This window comes from Rhincodon typus, chromosome 10, assembly GCF_021869965.1.
Source record: "Rhincodon typus isolate 14 chromosome 10, sRhiTyp1.1, whole genome shotgun sequence".
Lineage (NCBI taxonomy): Eukaryota > Metazoa > Chordata > Chondrichthyes > Orectolobiformes > Rhincodontidae > Rhincodon > Rhincodon typus.
Window position 1 is genome coordinate 37,519,168 of NC_063341.1, and position 21,874 is coordinate 37,541,041.

The following is a 21,874-nucleotide window of genomic DNA, read 5'->3' on the forward strand; positions in this document are numbered from 1 at the left end:
TGGTTTCCCCGATGTAGAGGAAGCCACACCGGGGAAACCAAGCGGAGGCTCGGGGACCGCTTTGCAGAACACCTACGCTCGGTTCGCAATAAACAACTGCACCTCCCAGTCGCGAAGCATTTCAACTCCCCCTCCCATTCCTCAGACGACATGTCCATCCTGGGCCTCCTGCAGTGCCACAACGATGCCACCCGAAGGTTGCAGGAACAGCAACTCATATTCCTCTTGGGAACCCTGCAGCCCAATGGTATCAATGTGGATTTCACAAGCTTCAAAATCTCTCCTCCCCCTACCGCATCCTAAAACCAGTCCAGCTCGTCCCCGCCTCTCTAACCTGTTCTTCCTCCCACCTATCCCCTCCTCCCACCTCAAGCCGCACCCCCATCTCCTACCGACTAACCTCATCCCGCCCCCTTGACCTGTCCGTCCTCCCTGGACTGACCTATCTCCTCCCTAACTCCCTACCTACACTCACCTTTACTGGCTCCATCCCCGCCTCTTCGACCTGTTTGTTTCCTCTCCACCTATCCTCTCCTCTATCCATCTTCTATCCGCCTCCCACTCTCTCCCTATTTATTTCAGAACCCCCTTCCCCTCCCCCTTTTCTGATGAAGGGCCTAGGCCCGAAACGTCAGCCTTTCTGCTCCTATGATGCCGCTTGGCCTGCTGTGTTCATCCAGCCCTGCACCTTGTTGTCTCCTTTCCCTTATGGATATCTTTCACCTGGAGCCAAATGAATTTTGGTTTTAACATAAGCAGACTTTCTTGAATTAATAAAAAGATAAATTTATTAATTACTGAGCACAAGAAAAAATAGTAACACAACACACATACACACAGATTAGAAATAAGAGGTGAGCCCTAAAAGGATAAAAGGCCAAATAAGAAGATATATGGATCAGTCTCTGTACTGTTCATGAAGAGCAGATAGTTAAACATTGTGGCTCTTGCAGTGGGTATTGCCAGTAACATTGACATTGCTTGTCGAAGAGACAAATGGGATTTTTGGCTTTTAGGCTGATTTGAATTCTTTTGTCCTGATTCCTTTAAGTAGTTACTTTATTGGCAGCACTCAGTATAAGGGATAAGCTTTCCTTTATCCTTACTTGCTGTGCAAGAGTGTCTAAATGTCTGTTCTTAGAGCAGTGAGCCTCACTATATTGTAGTCAACACCATAGGACATCAGATCACAATGCACAGACCGAGTTTGAAATTCACTTTTAACCCCTATTCATGTGCATTCTTGAAAAGGGAAATGCGCAAACGCGTCTCTCACTCAGACTATTGTCTTTGTTGACATGTTTACAGTTTGAGATACTCCTGGGGGATTGCAAATTCAGTTTTACAAGTACATTTTGTCATTTTGAAGTGCCGTTAACATCTTAGCAGGTGTGACATTCCGGAGCCTGTGTCTCCGGATGGCCACCGATGATACATATTTGGTCAACTTTCGGCTGCATGTCCCTTTTGAAAGAAAACCTGTTAATAAAGCTTGCGATTTATAGGTGAGAGATAGTAGGAACTGCAGATGCTGGAGAATCTGAGATAACAAGGTGTAGAGGTGTAGATGAAGAAGGGTCTAGGCCCGAAACGTCAGCTTTCCTGCTCCTCTGATGCTGCTTGGCCTGCTGTGTCCTTCCAGCTCTACACCACAGATTTATAGGTGATCCTACTTTATGATTGGTAGTCATGCCAATCACCATTCTGTCCACCCTCCTCCATTCACCCCACCCCACCTCCAGGCACATGACACCCCTCCCCGGACAGTTGGCTGTGCTTCTATACTCAGTTGTTCCATTCCACACCAGACACCTGTCCCCGCTCCTGAACACCCAAATCCCTCCCAACACTGGAACGCCTCAAATCATACCTCACCACCCTATCTCAGACCTACCCGCCATCATTCCTTTAGTCACCTACCACTGAACCCACTTACACACCCACCTTCCACCTTACTGTGTCATACCTATCTGACTGGCTGACTACCCTAGCCCCTCACTCACATGCCACCCAACCCCCTCAGTCCCCTGCTACGATACCCCCTTACAGATTTATCTCATTTTCTTCCAGTAGCTAGTCATAGAGATTTTAGGACCATTACATTTTGTTTATTTATTTGGAAATGGTCAGGACCGCTGGGAAAAAGGTGGACTTCTATGAAGATTCTGCTCTCTTTTCTGACAGGATTGCTGCAGTGCTGGAGTTGGGACGGATCCTTCATTAAAAGTAGGGCCCAAAAAACTGTCAGTAGGTAAATAGGTAACTTTTGTCTGATCTAGATTGGAAATTGGAACTCTAATCCAGATCACAGAATTTTTGACTTTCATTTCAGATAATAATCTAATTCCTTTCTAAAAACCACACACTCAGATAATCCATTCGAGAACCTGTCAACATGCTGCATAAACCTTTTCTTCTTTTCCTCTGATTCTTTTGCCAATTATATTAAAGTGGAGTGCTTTGGCCCTCAACGATTTCAATGTGAACGATCCGTACCTACTCTGTCCAGTCTCCTCATGCTGTTGTCTTTCAGCCTTGACTGCATTTGTCTATGCTGCGGTGGTACAGTCTGAAACCACACCGTCAAAACGCAATGTCATCTTATAATGCTATCTGCAGCTTTCCACTTGAAATTCAGCACTTTTGAGCCAACACTTAATGAGAATAGTACAAAATTATAGCAAAAGGAATAGTTAATAATTCATGCAGTTTATTCATCTTGGGAACCACATGGTGCGGGCCTGATGAAAAAGACATATAGGTGAATTCAAGCTGCAAATTTGTATACCCACGTCATTGCATAATTCTGTCCAAGAGATGGACTTTCTGCAGGTCCAGAAGTTAGTTATTTTGTCTTGTTCCAAGATGGTTGGTTGCTGTTGTAGTGAAGTCAAAAGAGGATCAGGGCCTGGAGACCTTATGATGCAATGGTCACAAACAATGGGCATAGCTTTCATTTCTCATGGTGCTGTATCTGTCTGCAGACAAAACTTAAAATAACTAAAAAGAGACCAGTATGGTTGCTATGTTATCTGATTCCTCAAGTCCCTTTTTCGGTTTTTCCAAATGTGGCGTTTGGTTAAAATGGTTGTTACTCCTTGAGCAGCATCTTCCAAACAAGTGACTTCTACTGTTTAGAATGACAAGAGCAACAGACTCATAGGAATACCATGGGAATCCCCTCCAAGTTATACACCTTCCTGACTTGGAACGGTATTATCAGTTTTTTTTATTGTTGCTGGGTTAAACCCTGGAACTCTGTTCCTGAAATATCTGGAAGAACTGCGAACACTGGAAATCAGAAACAACGAAGAAGATCACTGGATCTGAAACATTAACTCTGATTTCTCTCCACAGATGCTGCCAAACCTGTTGAGATTTTCCAGCAATTTCTGTTCTGTCTGTGTTCTGAAAAGGATTGTTGGTTACCTACAACCCAAGGACTGCAGAGGTACAAGAGAGCAGCTCACCATTACCTTGTCAAGAGCAATTGGCATGGGCAATAAAAGCTAGCTTGGGTAGTGACATCCATATCCCATGAACAAATAAAGAAATAACCTGGATTATTGTTTTATAGATACTCACCCTGGGCATTTGAGATATTCAAGTCAGGAAATTATTTGTGGCTGGTTTCTGGGTGATTGATAGTGCCACCTCTAATCTCTAATCTGGGCCTTTTGTCTTGTGAAGAAACTTGGCAGACTTTGAATCCACAGACCTAGTTGGATGTGACCATTTCTTTGGAGTATTTTAATATCCATTTTAAAAAGAAATGTCAGTCCCAAGATATTTCATATTGCATACAGTTTATAATTTACAAAGTTATGAATATGATTTGTCTTTTCTGGCATTCTCTAAAACGCCTAGAGGAGTAAGACTTTGTGTTGAGAATCCTCCTTTGTTTCTAAAAAGCTTCTCTCTTCTGTTACTTGTTCCACTTGCACTTCAGGGTGAAGCTTAAGAGGAAGTGCAATAGTATCCTCAAAGACTGGACAGAGGTCTTTTCCCTAACACACATAACTATAAAAGGCCCAGCACCCTTAATTTCTGATTGAAAAAAAGTCCATGCTGACTTCTCCAAAATACACAGTAATTTCCATTAACTCTCTAGCAGCAAAAGAAATTTATAAGCACCTCACTTTAAATTTGAATGATGATGCCTTTAAATAATGTTAGTTTGGACTGCGAGCTGATGCAATTCAACACATATTCAGCTGTGTATATGTTGAAGGAGGCATTAACATGATCCACAGTGTCCAAAATTTGTGTACCAAATCAGTTTTATTTGTGTGGGTAGAGTTGAGGAACCGCAAAGGGAAAAAAGACCCTGGTGAAAGTTATGTCTCGACCTCCTTGCAATAGTCAGGATGTGGGGAAGAAAATAAATCAGGAGATAGAAGAGTCCTATAAGAAAGGCATGATTTTAACAATCATGGAGGATTTCAATATGCAGGTGAACTGGGAAAATGAGGTTGGTAGTGGATCTCATGCATATGAATTCATGGAATGTCTATAAGATGGTGTTTGGAGCAGCTTGTGGTACAGCCCACGAGGGAACACGCAATTCTGGATGTGGTGATGTGTAATGTAGCAGACTTGTTTAGGGAGCTTAAGATGAAGGAAGCCCAAAGGGAGCAGTAACCATAATATGATAGAATTCACAGTTCACTTTTAGAGGGAGAAGCTGGGATCAGATATAACGGTATTACAATTGAGTAAAGGTAACGACAAAGATATGAGCAAAAACAGAAGTTGCTGGAAAAGCTCAGCAGGTCTAACAGCATCTGTGAAGACAAAATCATAGTTAATATTTTGGGTCCAGTTCAGAACTAAGGAAGGGTCACTGGACCCGAAACGTTAACTCTGATTTTTTCTTCACAGATGTTGCCAGACCTGCTGAGCTTTTCCAGCAACTTCTGTTTTTGTTCCTGATTTACAGCATCCGCATTTCTTTCGGTTTTTATTTATTTTTTGACAAAGATACGAGGATCAAGCCGGCCAGAGTTGTTTGAAAGGGGACCATAGCAGAGAAGATGGTGGATCAGCAATGGCAGTGCTTTCTAAGGGTAATTTGGGAGGCAACCGTGGCCGACAGGGGAAGTCATGAACAGCATAAAAGCAAGAGAAAAAGCATATAATGTGGTGAAGATTCATGGGAAGCTTTTAAAAACCAGCAAAGGAGAATTAAAAAAGTAGTAAGGCATCGGAAGATGAATTATGAGAGTAAGCTAGCTAGTAATATAATACAAGATTGCAAGAGTTTTTTAGATATTGTAGTGATTGGAACCAGCTGGACCTTGTTGACTATGAGATCCTTGTTTGGGGTTGTTAGCCTGGGCCAATCGGGAAATCCCTGGCTGACCAATATAACCAGGAGATTAGAATCTCCTCAGTTCAGGGGACTTGGCCTGAGCTGGCTGGCCACAGACAGTATATTGTGCACAAGTTAATAAAGGGTGACTTGGTGACAGGCTACTGGCCTTTTTGCAGTTATTTCAGATATACAAAAGGTAAGAGAGAAGTAAGCGTGTCCATCAGTTTTCGGAATGGAAGATATCAGCAACATAGCAGACCTTCAAGAGAGTCGGGGGGCAGAGGTGAGTGTAGTGACTATCATTAAGTAGAAGCTGCTGGGGACATGGATAGGTTGGAAGGTGGATAAATCAGCTGAACCAAATGGACTATATCAGAGTTCTGAAGGAGATAGCTGAGGAGATTGTAGAGGCATTGGTCGTTGTCTTTCAGGAATCACTGGAGTCAGGATGGGTGACAGAGGACTGGAAAATGGCTAAGATAACACCCCTGTTTGAGAAGGGAGGGAGGCAGAAGGCAGGAGACACTTGGCCAGTTAGCTTAACCTTGGTCATTGATAAGATTTTAGAGTCCATTATTAAGGATGAGATTGTGGAGTAGTTGGAATTGCATGGTAAAATAGGGTTGAGTCAGCATGGCTTCTTCAGGGGATGCTATGCCTGACAAATCTGTTAGAATTCTTTGAGGAGATCATGAGCAAGTTAGACAAAGTTAGTGGACGTGGTTTCTTTGGATTTCCAAAAGGCCTTTGAAAAGGTACTACTCAGAAAAGCGGCGAGATAAAATAAGAGCCCATAGTGTTAGGGGCAAGATACTGACATGGATTGAGGATTGGCTGACTAGCAGAAAGCAGACAGTAGGAATAAAGAGGTCTTTTTCAGGATGGTAGCCAGTGACTAGTGGAGTTCCACAGGGGTCAGTGTTGGGACCACAACTATTCATAATACACATTAATGATCTGGACTAAGGAACCAAGGGCATTTTTGCTAAGTTTGTAGATGACACAAAGATAGACGGAGGGACAGGTATTGTTAGGAGGCAGGGAAGCTGTAGAAGGACTTGGACAGGCTGGGAGAGTGGGCAAAGAAGTGGCAGGTGGAATACAATGTAGAACGTATGAGGTTATTCATTTTTGTAGGAAGAATAGAGGCATAGACTATATTCTAAATGGGGAAAGGCTTCTGAAGTCTGAAACACTAAAGGGACTTAGGAGTCCTGGTTCACGATACTCTTAATGTTAATCTGCAGGTTCATTTTGCAGTTAGGATGGCAAACAGAATGTTAGCATTCATTTGATGAGAGCTAGAATACAAGAAGGACTTGTCATACATGCAGCAGTTGAGGACTCTGGGTCTGTACGTGTTGGAGTTCAGAAGGATGAGAGGGGATCTCATTGAAACTTACAGAATACCAAGCGACCTGGATAGAGTGGATGTGGAGAAGATGTTTCCATTAGGAAGAGAGAGGGCACAGCCCTCAGAGTGAATGGATGACCCTCTAGAACTGAGATGAGGGGGAGTTTCTTAAGCCAGAGTGGTTGATGTGGAACTCATTGCTATTGAAGACTTTGGAAGCCGAGTCATTGATTGTATTTAAGATAGAGATAGGTTCTTGATTATTAAAGGGATGGAAGGTTATGGGATGAAGGCAGGAGAATGAGGTTGAGAAATATATCAACTGTGATCAAGAGCAGACTCGTTGGGCCGAATGACCTAATTCTGTTTCTCTATCTTACGGTCTTATGGGTAAAGTTCTGCTCACCCAGATATAGGAAGGATGATGTCAAGCTGGAGAGGGTTCAGAAAGGATTTACCAGGATGTTGCTGGGTATGGAAGGTTTGAGTTATAAGGAAAGGCTGGATAGGCTGGAGCATAGAACGTTGAGAGGTGTTTATAAAGTTTATAAAATATTGAAAGGTATAGATAGAGTTGATGGTAGTTGTTGTTTCCCTAAGATGGGGAATTTCAAGACTCGGGGGCTCATTTTTAACACGAGGCAAATTTTTCACAGAGGGTAGTTCACATGTGAAATGAACTTCCTGATGAAGTGGTAGATGCAGGTACATTTACAATGTTTAAAAGACATTTGGATGGATATATGAATAGGAAAGGTTTGGAGGGTTATGGGCCAGGAGCAGGCAGGTGGAACGAGTTTAGTTTGGGATTATGTTCAGCATAGACTGGTTGGATTGAAGGCTTTGTTTCCATGCTGTATGACTCTTGAGTGATCTGCTGAATATCAATATACTCTCAGTCATTTTGTGTGATTTTGTTATTCAATAGAACATCATGAATAGTTCACATTAAACATTAAAATAAATTAAATGACATTTTGCTGTAAAATAAGGCACATCGTATTGAATTTTATAGAGTACATTTTGATCAATCATAAATCATAAGTGATGAAGAAAATCATAGAATTGCTGTCATCCCTTGTCACTTTCTTAGATTGAGCTGAGAGATCTTCTTTATTTGTGACTTAGTAAATGATTGATGGTCTTCATGGATGGAACATCACATTGGACAGTTCACAATAAAATGTCCTTTCTTTAATTTACAGACTGACCCAACATGAAATACTTCATGGGGATCGATGTGGGAACTGCAAGTGTACGAGCAGCACTTGTAGACCACCATGGCAAAGTGCTGGCTCAGGCTGAACAACCAATCCAAATTTGGAAGCCACATCCTGATTACTATGAGCAATCTTCTACTGATATATGGGAAGCGTGCTGTACTGTTTCAAAGGTATAATTATAAAATGGTTTGCATGACAATATTGAACAAAACAACTATTCACAGACCAGACTGTATTGTTGCAACATAGGAATCCTGTACCTTCTGTCAAATACAGAGAACTACAGTTTAAGCCACTGAAATGTAACACAATAGTTTTCTGTCAACTCTCACTGCATTTATAAAGATTAATGAAAATATTGCAACAACAACCATAGTCCTTATGCCATTTGGCATGAAGATTATGATTACTATTGCAGCACTTCAATCATGCTCTTAGTGAATAATTGGCAAAATGTTTTCCCCATAAAACCAGTATTTCCAGGCATAAGATGGTGGGCCATTATGATATTTGTTCTCGATGGACTGGATGATGAGCCATTGGCAAATATCACTGTTGTGGTTGGGAAAGGAAGAGCCAATTACTGCAGACGCAGTCATTTAGTTTAAGAAATTTCTGCAACTGCCTCATATTTATTCTGTGCTGTACTTCTACATTATATTTAACTGTTTTTCAACAGCTAGAAATATATTCTGTGACTAAGAATAAGTTGTTTGTTCTGAGAAGAGATCTAAGAGTAGAGTGGCCGCTACAGTAAATTCAAAATTTCATACAGTGGCTTGTTCCCATTTCAGTAAAAATTATGCAAAGCAAATGTTTTCAGCTATCATCCTACACTCATGCTCCTGTTTTAACTGGATATTGAGCAAAAATAAGTCCTTTATTCATTCACGGGATGAGGGCATCGCTGGCTCGGCAGCATTTATTGCCCGTCCATAATCGCCTAGAGGGCAGTTAGGAGTCAACCACATTGCTGTGGGTCTGGAGTCTCATGTAGACCAGACCAGGTAAAGATGGCAGTTTCCTTCCCTAAAGGGTATTAATGAACCAGATGGGTTTTTCCAACAATCAACAATGGATTCACAGTCACCATTACATTCTTAATTCCAGATATTTTATTAAATTCAAATTCCACCATCTGCCATGGTGGGATTTGAACCCAGGTCAAATTATCTGTTTCTCTGGATTATCGGTCCAGCAATATTACCACTAAGCTATCGCCTCTCCACTGTTTGCATTGTCAAAAAGCCACTTGTCTTTACAAGTGACTGTGTCTGAATTGGAGAGTACATCAAGTGCCAAAATATGATAATTCTGTGGCATTTTTGATCTGCATAGTACTTTTAAGGGTGCGGTGAGGATGGCAGGTGGAAGGAAGAGACAAGCAAAGATCAGGTTTGCCACTGAGAATAAGATAATTTGATATGTAACAATTCTTCGAGACTTTTGCAAGTCACCCTGCTGCCTGATCAGAATGATCTGGTGATGTCTAAGAAGATGGTTTTGAATTTTGTTTTAAACCCATTTATGACAATGTTTTCAAATTCACTGTTCCCACCCCACAAATAATCATCTAAGTGTCTTATAAAGACACCAGAAAGCTCATCCACATGATACCAGTAAAACATGGCAGTGCTATAATAAGGCAGACCTTGCTGAAAAGTACCAAGTTCTGGAGACAACATATAAGCCATGTACATATTAATTCCAGAATGTCCCCTTATGTTTGGAGGGTAAAGAAACATTTTCCTTCTGAGCTGAACCCACCCCCAGGAATGCTTTAATATTAATTGACATTCCCAAGTATTTATTGCAAACAAGGCCAAGAAAATCTTCAAAATTGCTTTTCCTGCCCAGCGTGAATCTACCTTCATATCTTGCCCCCCCACCCCGGTTTGCTTGAAAACCTTGTGCCACAAGCTGAGAGTTCATTTCCATGCATATTCAGCTATGAGATTGAGCTGGCTTTTCCTTATTTGGCATCTTTGTGTACACTCCAGGTTCTCCCCAGCCTTACCATTCTTGCTGTTTGGCAACTTTTATTTATGATCTTGCCTTCTGTTTAATTTATAGCTATTCAGATTTCCAGATCACACCTGCTCCTACTGGAATTCCTTGTCTGTACCATATTCCTTGACCTTGTTAAAATACACCCTCTTTCTTGCCTTCTCTCTGCTTCTGGAATGATGTCCCCCCTACGATTCTTTTTAACAGTTCATGATCTCTTTCTAGGGGCATGTTTGCTCCCTGTACCGTAGTTTGATTTTACTCTGCATTTTTTTTTTGCATTTTTGTACTTCCTGTTCTGAATCCATGGTTTAACCTCCTGTCTTTCATCTTGTACATTCAACCAGTTATTTCTTCTAATGGCTGTCCCTGTGCTTTTTGTAATAGTTGTCCATCTCCACTGACTAGCCGCTTCTGATAAATAGTTGACTTTAATACTCTGTAATGAAAGATGTATGACTTTTATATATTAAAAACATTTTTAAATAATTTGAATTTGAAAAAAGTGACATATGGGTTTGGTTCAATTTGTGTGAAGGAGATAAATAGGTCAATCTTCCTGGAACCATGCTTTTAAACCAGTGTATGTTTCCTGGCGTTTAATGGAAGTTGTTTTATACTGTGGGATTTATGACTGGAGAGGAAACTCATTAATCCATCAGTTTAGCAGAATTTAGGATGAGCAATTTTTAAAGAAATTAGTTCAAATGTTTTTCAGTTCTGTTTGAAAGAGACCTTAAATCAGATGCAAGTATAGTCTCTCCTAGAAAAGGAAATGGTTTAGAGCAGTTAAAGTAATAAAAACCAAAAGAACTGCGGATGCTGTAAATCAGGAACAAAAACAAATTTGCTGGAAAAGCTCAGCAGGACTGGCAGCATCTATGAAGGAAAAAACAGAGTTAACATTTCGGGTCCGGTGACCCTTCCTCAGAACTGAAGCAAATCTTTGTTAATTTCAAATAGCAGAGGTTAAATACTAGCTAGACAGTGTCTGGGTAAATACTTTTCCAGTCAGAGTTTCATTTCTATTCACACACCACAATCTCCAATACCATCGATTACTTGTTCCTGATATGTATATATATACACCCAGTCAAGTACTCCCCAGTTATCCCTTAATTCAAATATAGCTGTTACCTCCTTCCTAGTTCAGTTTTGTCTCTTGGGCACAAACAGAAATTGTAGGAGAAACTCAGTAGGTCTAGCAGCATCTGTGGAGAGAAAGCAGAGTTAACATTTCAAGTCCAGTGACCTTTCGTCAAGCACTTCGGCTTTCTCTTCACAGGTGTTGCTAGACCTGCTGAGTTTCTCAGAAATTTCTGTTTTTGTTTCAGGTTTCCAGCATCCACAGTTCTTTGCTTTATTTTGGTGTTAGAAAGCCCTGCCAGATTTACCTAATACTTGAAGTAGAGAAACTGTGAAGGAAAAGGGAGGAAAACTATACAAGTAAAGAAGTTTTACTTTGAAATAGAGCACAACTTTGTGACTGGTTTCTCCTCAACTTTGAAACTCGATCAAGTATCATCACCAATTGAACTGAGATGGCAAATGAAGAGTTGATGGGAACCACAGGAAACATCTGATCAGTGTTTATGGAACAGTGCAAATTATAAGATAAAAATCAACAACTAATTTTATTACAGCATATTTTTCCTTTATCTTATAGAGAATAGCTCAAGTAGCTAATCTGTGCTATCTCAGAGGAATTGGCTTTGATGCTACCTGTTCTCTTGTAGTACTTGATGAAAGATTTGAGCCTGTAGCAGTTAATGCGGAAGGTAAGGCTTCACACATTTCTATCACAAATATATACATATATATACACATATATTTGTTATACATTAGTTACTTAATGGTCAAAGCATTTTTGCTGCTGTAAAATAGTTTCACTAGTATCAATAGTTATGCACGTGGCATAATCAGGCACGACAATAACATGTGATGTAATATTATATAACATAATTTAACATGGTCATCTAGTTAATAGTCCACCTTTGCAATCTATATAGAAGGATATTTAAGACAGTAAGCACCTAATTCCTTCAAGGTATAATGAATTCGGGATATCCCACTGGCATTCAGAAATATGGGAAAACTTTCTGACATTCGTCACCAAAAGTGAGAGGTATAATGTACAATACAAGGTTAAATAAAGATCAAAAGCGCCACTTGTATAGTCAAACAACCATTCATAACATGAGCTAACTATAAAGCTTAAAGATGTAATAACGCAAATACCAGAAACACCCAGAAAAATCAGGAAAGCAACAAGAAGGCAGAGGGAAAATATTAAGAATCGCAAAAATGCAGTATGGTAAGTGTGTAGGTCCCATCTGTCCTATTTTGTGGACCACAACAAAGAAGGTTACAGGAAAAAAGATGAAGTTCAATTTCCAACACAAAAAAATAATGAGGAGAGAAATGAGATATGTATTACAGCAAAGTAACACTCAAATGTAGTCAAAATATAGGTTTTGGGAAGGAAGAACAGGTTGCATATATCTTCAGGAATTTTAATAGATGAATAAAAAGTCCTACATATACATCTTGTGAAGACTGTGTCTTTCAATATTTGTGGGATGGTTATTTTTCTGGTTTATTCATTCTTCAAATATTTGTATATTTTCTTATTGTGTGATGGTATTTTGTACTACAACAATATTTTTTGGAGCTAATTTTATCCCTAAAAGAGTTGGGTCCTGCTTTTCTGTTTGGTGAATCTGTCATGATGTTGGCACTTCATTGCTAGATGCACAGACCTTATTTGAAGTTTTACATTTACTTTTGAGAAATCACTTACTTCTGATTTGCTGGTTAGCTTTTTCCTTCATGATTGTAGTTTTTTAAATTCATTCGTGGGATATGGGCATTGCTGGCTGGACCAGCATTTATTGTCCATCCCGAATTGCCCAGAGGGCAGTTAAGAGTCAATCACATTGCTCTGGGTCTGGAGTTACATATAGGTCAGACCAGGTAAGGATGGCAGATTTCCTTCCCTAAAGGACATTTGTGAACAAAATAGGTTTTTCCTGACAATCAGCAATGGTTTCATGGAATTTGTTGTGATAACCTCTTTTTTCTGGTGAAATTTTGATCCTGAATTAGAATGTTAAGAGAAGCTGGCAGTGGGGTAGTGTAGGAAGCCTGGAGTATGCATCACATTCGCGAGTCAACCAACTCATTAGTGTTAGAGTGTGTGATGGTAACCCACATGACCTGCTTTCAGCTCCATTGTTTAAAAGGACATGCCAACATGTAAACTGAAGCACTTGGAGGTGAGAAGAACAGAGAGGAATTTTCCCATCGAAGGGATATGTATGTGTCTCTGTGTGTGTGTGTGTGTGTGTGCGCGCGCGCGCACGTGCCCGCGCCCATACCATCTCTTGTATATGCTGCAGGGATCTATGAGGACTTAGCAGGTTATGTTGTTCCCTAGAAATGGCAGAAGCCTGGTTAGAGGTGGCACAAGAAGTCAGCAGAATACCATTGTATCCTTTTTTCAGTCCAGGTAGGAGTTCAATTAACTAAGCAGGACAAGAAAAATAAAGGCATTTGATCAAAGCTCTAACATTTATGTCTCCTCAAAACTTTTTATCTGCTCCTGAACTCCTAATCCAGCACCTTCTCCTCACACAAGCTTACCTTATAGGTACATCTATTCATCTCTGCCTGTGCACATCCTTACGTCTCCTCTGTTGGCCGTCATTATAAGTCACTGCATTTGAGGATGGTGTCATCTAGACATCATTATATGCATGTCTTTAGGTGACTCAATGGACCATTCTTGGCCTATTTCGCATGGAGTGGTCTTCAGGTATGGACAATGAGTTGCACTGAAGTTGTTGCGTTGGGGGAAGTATGGGTTCTCTCAGGCCAGAATTCTGCTTTCACTTCTCCGCAGCAGACTTTGTACAGTCATTGCCTGTATGTATTGTGTTTTGTTGATTGTGGTGTTGCTCTGCGGTATTGTTTGTGTCAGGTTACCCCCCGCATTTATATAAATTTGTTGCCTTCTTAGTGAACCCTTTAGTCCTGGAGATCAAGTGCCTTCCTTAGGTTGTGGAAAAAGGACCTGTTGCGGAAGCTGATTATTTGGCATGAGCACGCAATGCTTAAACCAAGGAAGCTGATCGTGCATGATTATGGTTGCAATGTTGAAGGAATTGACTTTGGTGAGAATGCTGGAGTTTGTTCACATGTTTTACCACTTGGCTTTGGATACAGGTGCCAAAAGCCAAATCTTCCTGCCACATAGAAGTGTGGTGACAAGGGTGTCATTGAAATTTCGCAATTATGTAATTTTTGGAGGCTTGCTGGCACAGATCGTTCTGGTGTTAGATCTCTGTAATAGCAATCTTCTGACTGAAGTAGCTGAAGTGTTCAACAATTTCTGAAATGCCTCCATCAACATTTGTAGCTGAATGTGTAGTTGTGTGATTGAGGGAAGGTTTGTAGGTTATTTTGGTTTTGTTGATGCTGAGAGAGGGATCAACCCTTTATGTTGCTGTCATTTGAATGTACTGTAACAGTTCAGTTGGTATATTGTAAATCTTGGATGTGCTGGAGGGGTTCACTTGCTCTCTTAGCTTTCAGCTGGTTGAGGTTGGAAACCTTCCTGTCAACTTGAAACTCAATCATGGCTCTTTGCGGAAGTTGGCCATAACTTGGTCTCCAATCCAATGCAGAGCATTATTGCTATCATACTGTGGGGCAGTAGTCAGAGGATAGTAACACATTTTGCTGGACATCCAAGTCTTTGGAAGGCCTCCTGGTTGATAGAGCCAAAGGCCATTGACAGATCAATAACAGTCATGAAGAACTCTTTGGGTTGTTGAATACACTTTTCTTGGATTTACAGTGCAATAAGGATCACATTTGTGGTATTCCTGAATGACCAGAAACCACATTGGGTCTCTGGAAGGATGCCTTTACTGACAGTGTAATGAGCAGGCAAGGAGGGATATCTCAGCTCACCTCTTTTCAACCTGCTCAGTCCGCACAATGAAGATTTAGATTTTATCAATGCCTATATCTTTACCCAGTTGAAATGTTTTCATCAAAAACCGGAAGGGACCAATGACAAGATTTTTTTTAGTGAAAGGAAGGGCAGTTTTATTAACTGCTAACCCTGAGAAAAGTAACAATGTCAAGCACATGGTGCCTCTCTGTTACTCTTTCTATCTGTTTCTGTCTCACTCACACACACACACACTCACTCATTCACTTACTCACTCACTCACTGACCTCACTCACTCACACACTTACTCACTCGAATCAGATGCTTTACTGTGTTTTTCTCCCCAGAGACACTGTCAGACCTGCAGTATTTTGCTTTATTTGAAGACAGTCCTCAATAGTGGTGCTGCACCCTTGCTTAGAATTTGTATATCTGCCAAAAATACCTCCTTGTAATATAAGTTTATTTGTGCATTCCATGTCTGCAGAGATTATGTTTTTAGCCTTGTTAATTATAGGTGAGGTTCCACTTCCAAAATGTGAATATTCTCATTCATATATAATCCAAAATAGATGATCCCCTTTCTGTGCATCTTGAATTTTCTCTGGATCTGATTGCATCTGATTTTCAGGCCATAAGATATACGAGCAGAATTAGGCTTCAGCCCATCGCGTTTGCTCCGCCATTTGATCATGGCTGTATGTTTCTCAACCCCATTTGCCTGCCTTCTCCCCATAACCCTTGATCCCCTTGCTATTCAAGAACCTATCTATCTCTGGTGTAAATGCACTCAATGACTTGGACACCACAGCCTGTGCAGCAACGAGTTCACCGATTAACCGCCATGTGGTTGAAATTCCTCCTCATCTCAGTTCTCAAGGTTGTCCCTTCACTGAGGCTGTGCCCTTGGGTGCTAGTCTCTCCTACTAATAGAAGTATCTTGTCCACGTCCACACTATCTAGGCCTGTTTATATTCTGTAAGTTTCAATCAGCTCTTCCCCTCATCCTTCTCAACTCCATCGAATACAGTCCCAGAATCCTCAACAAGTCCACCAATGAAAGGCCCTTCATCCCTGGGATCAGTCTTGTAAACTTACTTTGGACCCCCTCCAGAGCCAGCATACCCTTCCTTGGAAACAGGGCCAAAAGCTGCTCACAAGATTCCAAATGCAGTCTGACCAGAACCGTATAAAGTCTCTGCAGTACATCTCTGCTCTTGTACTCTAACCCTCTTGAAACAAATGACATTTCATTTGCTTTCCAAACTTCCAACTGAATCTGCGAGTTAACTTTAAGAAAATCCTGAACTAGGACTCCCAAGTCCCTTGTGCTTCAGATTTCTGAAGCCCCTCCCCATTTAGAGAGTAGTCTATGACTCCATTCTTGCTACCAAAAGTGTACAACCTCACACTTTCTCACATTGTATTCCAGTTGCTACTTCTTTCCCACTCTCCTCACCTGTCCTTCTGCAACCTCGCTGCTCCCTCAACACTACCTGTTCTACCACCTATCTTTGTGTCATCCCACTAGATATCCAGTCCCCATGAAATGGTGTGTACATGTGCTATAAATACGGTGACAGTGGCATAACCTAGAAGATCCCAGTAGTGGCAAGCACTTTCACCTCTTTTGTCTTGTGATTCCATGAGAAAGATGCCAGAGAGTCTGGTTGCATAATTATTGAGGTGAAAAGCAAAAAATTGCATGGGAAAATTGCTCTAGCCATGGTGGACTGGGTGCCATGAATCTCACTCCACAAAACACTGAACTGAAAATGGGAATTTTCACCAAGATATTATTTACAGTTGTTAAGGCAAGGAGGTAAAGGGGTTGATGACATAGTTCTGTTATGTCAGGAAGAGACAGGCTTTTCCTGTCCTATTTTGTATATTGATTTACATGTTCAAAGCTCTTAGTCTAGCAGGAAAACAGGCTTAGCTAGCAGTATGGGGTTTGTTTTTTCTTTGTTTTGCAGCTGGAGTATTTTCAGATTTTCATCGCTGTTATAGACTTTCCCCCAAGGGCAAAATATTTGCACCTGAAATAGGTATAAGCATAGATTATTTATGTCTGTAAGATATGAGGGCCATAGTGATGGCTGTTTCCTCATTTTGTTGTCAGCACATTGCATGGATGCTGAATTGCAGTTAAGTGCAGGACAGTTGGCTTAGGCATTGATCATTGGCAGAGGATCTGAGAAGAAGTAGGCACGAGATGGTGAAGCCAGGAACAAGGTAATATTTGTTTTTCACAAGTATTCAACATCGTGTTTTGCCTTGTGGATTTCTGGCGGCTAATTTTTGGTGCTGGTTATTATTGCTGCTCTCTTTCTACAAGGCATGTGTCCAGGGTATGTCAAACCAATTTAAATGATCTGAATCCATAAATATAGGCACATTCTGGTCCAGTCAGGTTATGCACTTGAAATGTATTGTGACTATCATCTGCCTGGGGCCTTGAGGTTTATGTTTCTAATTTCTGGTTGGCTTAATGGAAATCCTTTCCTCTGTGAGAGATGATGGGAATGCAGCCTCAGAACTTTATTGAGGTCAGATGAAATCATCTGCAGTTCTTTTGATGGCTGAAGAAGCCAAAGCTGGAAAGGCAAAGTCTGTCACACATGAAGTTGTCCCCTGCCAGTAATGTGGGATGAAGCAGGGCTGGCATTTGCTTGGAGCTTCTGACACCACATGTCATGGTGACAAATTACTGGCCACAGCTGGTGTTGCAATTTGCTCCAGTCGTCAGCCAGAGTTTCCTCACTTGTGATTTTTATTAGGACCTTCATGCTTCTTTTCAAAGCATCCTTGAATTAGAAATTTTGGCTCCCTATTGCTCTTGTGACATGGGTAGCCACCCTGTTTCACATATCCACGAGAATGCAAATATCTTTCATCTTGCGCACATGCATCAGCTAGTAGAATCATCTTTTGTTTAATTGATGCTAGCATGCTTGACATTTTTGCAAGGAAAGACTGCTTCACTGGTGACTTTTGTCTTTCCAACAATGTCAATGATGCATTGTAGATACCAGGGATGGAAGCAATTGGATGTTTATTCTTGGTAGGTTTTAGTTGTCCGTGCCTTGCTTTCTAAGTAAATCACAATGTGCTTCCCTCCATGAATACTCCTATATTTTTGTGTTTCTTGAGGATGAACAGAAGCAAAGTTGGAAGGTTAGACTGGAAAGGCAGCACAGATGCCTTACCAGCCAGTATTGATGCCAGAAAGTATGGAGCAAAGTGCTAGTTAAATAAGGAAACTGTTTGTGGAGACTGTCCATCACAATTAATTTGTTAGCTAAGTGGGAGAGTCGATCTACATTCATATGGTCACCCAGCAGCAGTATTAGTGGCCACCATAGTTTTACTGATTGACAGGAATCTCCAAAGAGTAACAAGTGATAGAATGCATAACCTAATCATGCATCTTTCTCTGATTAGTTTGTGACCATTGCATGATGAAAATGTACGCTTGCTTTTTGGAAGCAGTCTGAATAACTTTAAGACATCCTGTACTGTGAGCAAACTTTGACCCAGAAAGTTAGGTTTCTTGATAATGCCTGTAAAATCATAAGTATCAATCATAGTGGTAAAAGATGTTTCTGTTTTTCCATTGCTGATTAGTATAATATTGAACAATATTTTTCTATCAGACATATTCATCAGGGGACACACAACTAGAATTTAAGGGTGCATTTCAAGTTCATCAGCTGACTTGATGGATGAAGGAATGACTCTTCAAAAGAGTCCAGCTGGAGCTTTAGGAATGTGCTAATGTGTTATCTTTAGCACAATGTTAACCTTGCAACCTAACCTTACCACAAAGGTTTCTGATAACTCATGGGCCACCAAGAGGGCAGTAGCTTGAAGAGGGTGTGGAGGGGGCAGTTCATTGCCAATTGCAAAATACATTTGTGCTGATCATTCAGAGGACCTTCATTTCATCATCACCTCTGGTCACTGCCTTTATGACACCATTGTCTATATTAGCTGCTGGAAATACCCTATATGATATAATCCCGTTCATTTTGAGTGAAGCTGTTTCCAACTATTCTGACAACAGTGTCTGCATGCATAGTATTAGTTGTATGAAGATTTTGTTTAGAGCCTATTTTGTGTTCAGTGCTATTTACTACTGTGCTACCCTTTAGTTCAATGCGTCTCATGAATTCTTACCCTTTAAAGTAGTGCTTCTTCAGTATCAGAAATATGTGAAATGTGATTAAGGGAGATTGAAGTAGTCCTCATCTTCAGTAGCTGATGAATCCTTTGCAGGCTAAACTTTTTACTTGTTGGAGGGAGATCTTATCTGACTAATTTAACTGAGATTTTTGAAAAGATAGTTGTGACATGTTTGCATAAACTTCAGTAAGGCCTTTGTCAAGGTCCCATATGGAAGGCTAATGCGGCAGGAAAGAGTCTATTGGATCCAAGGCAAATTGGCAAACTGGATCCAAAACTGGCTTAAAAATAGGAGGCGAAGATGGAGGGTTGTTTTGTAATTGGAAGCTTGTGACCAGCTGTGTACCACTGGGATCAGCGCAGGGACTTTTGCTGTTGATTATTTACATTAACGACTTGGATCTGAATGTAAAAAGTATAATTATTATGTTTGCAGATGACATGAAACTTAGTGATATTGTTGATGCTAAGGGGATGGTCTCAGGCTGCAGTTTGATATAAATCAGCTGGTAAACTGGGCAGAGCAATGGCAGATGGAATTTAATCCTGAAACGTGCAAGATGATTCGTTTTTGGAGGTCCCTAGGGAGACCTGAGGAACAAAGGGACATTGGTATATAAATCCATAGATCTCTGAAGGTGTCAGCACAGGTAGACAGGGTGGTGAAGAAGACTTACAGGATGTTTGCCTTCATTAGCCGTGGTGTAGAATATAGGAGCAAGGAAGTTTTGTTGCAACTTTGTAAAACATTGGTTAGGCCACGGATGGAATACTATGTGCAGTTCTGGTCACCACACTACTGGAAGGACCTGATTGCACTGGAGAATGTGCAGAGGAGATTCATCAGGATGTTTCTTGGAATGGAAAGCCTCAGTTATGAGGAGAAACTGGATAGGCTATGTTTGCTTTCCTTGGGGCATAGGATGTTGAGGGGGGAATCTGATGAGGTATATAAAATAATGAGAGTTGTAGACAGAGTAAATCTTGAGAATTTCTTCCCTATGACACATGTGTCTAGAACCTGAGGGTATAATTTTAAGGTGAGGAGCAAGTGATTTAGAGGAGATCTTACAAAGAATTTTTTCGCCCAGAAGGTGGGAGAAATGTGGAACGTGCTTTCTGAAAGGGTGGTGGAGGAAGATACTCTTGTGACATTTAAGAAGCATCTGGATGAGTACTTAAAATGCCAGGGCATAGTAAGATATGGACCCAGTGCAGGTAAATGGGATTAGTATAGTTTGATACAAAAACAAAGTTGCTGGAAAAGCTCAGCAGGTCTGGCAGCATCTGTGAAGAGAAAAACAGAGTTAACATTTTGGATCTGGTGACTTGATTTACAGCATCCGCAGTTCTTTCGGTTTTTATTTAGTATAGTTTGAAGTTTGGTAGGCATAGACATGGTGGGCCGAACGGCCTTTTTCTATGCTGTGTGACTTTATGACTATGACTCTCTGACTTGAAGCATTAACCCTGTTTCTATTTCCACAAATGCTGCCAAGTTTCTCCAGCCTTTTGTTTTTACTTCAGATTTCTAGGATCTATGGTGTTTTGCTTTTATTAACATGAGAGAAACATTATTTGCAAATTTTAGACCCACATGAAATGACATATTGTTTGCAAATTAGAGATCCAGGACCACCATGTGAGCACATTCCTGCCATAATGCTTGTGTTAGGCACCTACTCAGTGATATATGGGAAAGTAGACTTAATAGTATCAATGAGATTGGCAAAACTCTGAGAGTTACTTATATGGAGCTGGTGATCCGAAGAATCAGCCATTTCATTGTTGCTCCAGGGCAATATGTTAACTATTTGAGGAAATGTAGGCCTCTGTTAGGATCTCTGTTATGGAGGCCTTGCTGGTAGGAGGAGGGTATGTGAGGACTGTTGGGAGATTGGATTTTCAGTGGTAGCCTGACAGTTTTCACAATTGAGGCTGTGTTGTTTGAAGATAAATTTATCAATTTTGTCTTTCCATTTGAGAGGCCACAAGCATTGAATCAGAGGTAATGCAATACTCCTGCTCTGAGACTGAGTGATCAGTAAACTTAAACATTTATGTGTTTTCTCTATTGTCTTGGGGGAGCATGTTATATTAGAAAAATAGAGCACTGCTTCACCATGTCAGTCAGAATCAGCATTTTCAAGTGATTTCTGCCGACGTAGTGATTCGGTATGATCTCTACTTTTCACATCAGTGACTTCCTTATTTTTTATGTGTTTTTTCATATTTCCATGAATTAGTTTGCAGCTAATATTTAATTGTAGCACCAATAAGATGTGGGGAATTATCAGACTGAACTCACTTAGGACTTTTGTAGCTAGCAAATAAAAGAAGACTTTCATTCAGTTGGTTTGGGTAACATTGAAACTATAGGCATGATATATGCCCCCCTTCGTCCAAGTATGTATGTTGATAGAGGTGGCACATACAATATATATGGGGTCTGGTTCACTGCCTTCTTGCCCATTTCCAACTGTCCCTATAAAACAGTGGGTGCACAAGTTGTCCACAAGGCCAATTGCCTATTGGCCTTTTGAGGCTCTGAATTACCAATTAATTTGACAGTTAAGGACCTCTGTCCACCCTCAATGCCTTAAAATACCGAGCAAGAGATCTTGTGACACAGTTGCAGAGTCCCTGCTTCTGGGTTAGGTGGCCTGGACTCACCAAGTCCCACCTGCTCCAGAAGTGCACAATGACATCTCTGAATGGGTTGATTAAGAAATATCTAGAATATTGGGCACAGCTAGGCCGACCAGAGTATGAAGGCCATCTTTGAAAGGGCCACTTCGAAAAGATGGGAAGAAAATGGGGGTGGAGGGGCACAT

The 21,874-nt window shown here is 40.8% G+C and overlaps 1 protein-coding gene across 2 annotated transcripts in view; it reads left to right on the forward strand.

Moving 5' to 3' along the window:
• Nucleotides 1-21,874, forward strand: part of fggy (FGGY carbohydrate kinase domain containing) — a 310,186-nt gene that overhangs the window by 26,054 nt on the left and 262,258 nt on the right. The window contains exons 2-3 of one of the 2 annotated variants that reach the window (XM_048601899.1): nucleotides 7,874-8,061; nucleotides 11,565-11,676. In XM_048601899.1, the coding sequence (XP_048457856.1) occupies nucleotides 7,885-8,061; nucleotides 11,565-11,676 (289 nt within the window). In that variant the 5' untranslated portion in view covers nucleotides 7,874-7,884. The remainder of the gene's footprint in view (nucleotides 1-7,873; nucleotides 8,062-11,564; nucleotides 11,677-21,874) is intronic. The other variant, XM_048601900.1, reaches the window with a different exon arrangement.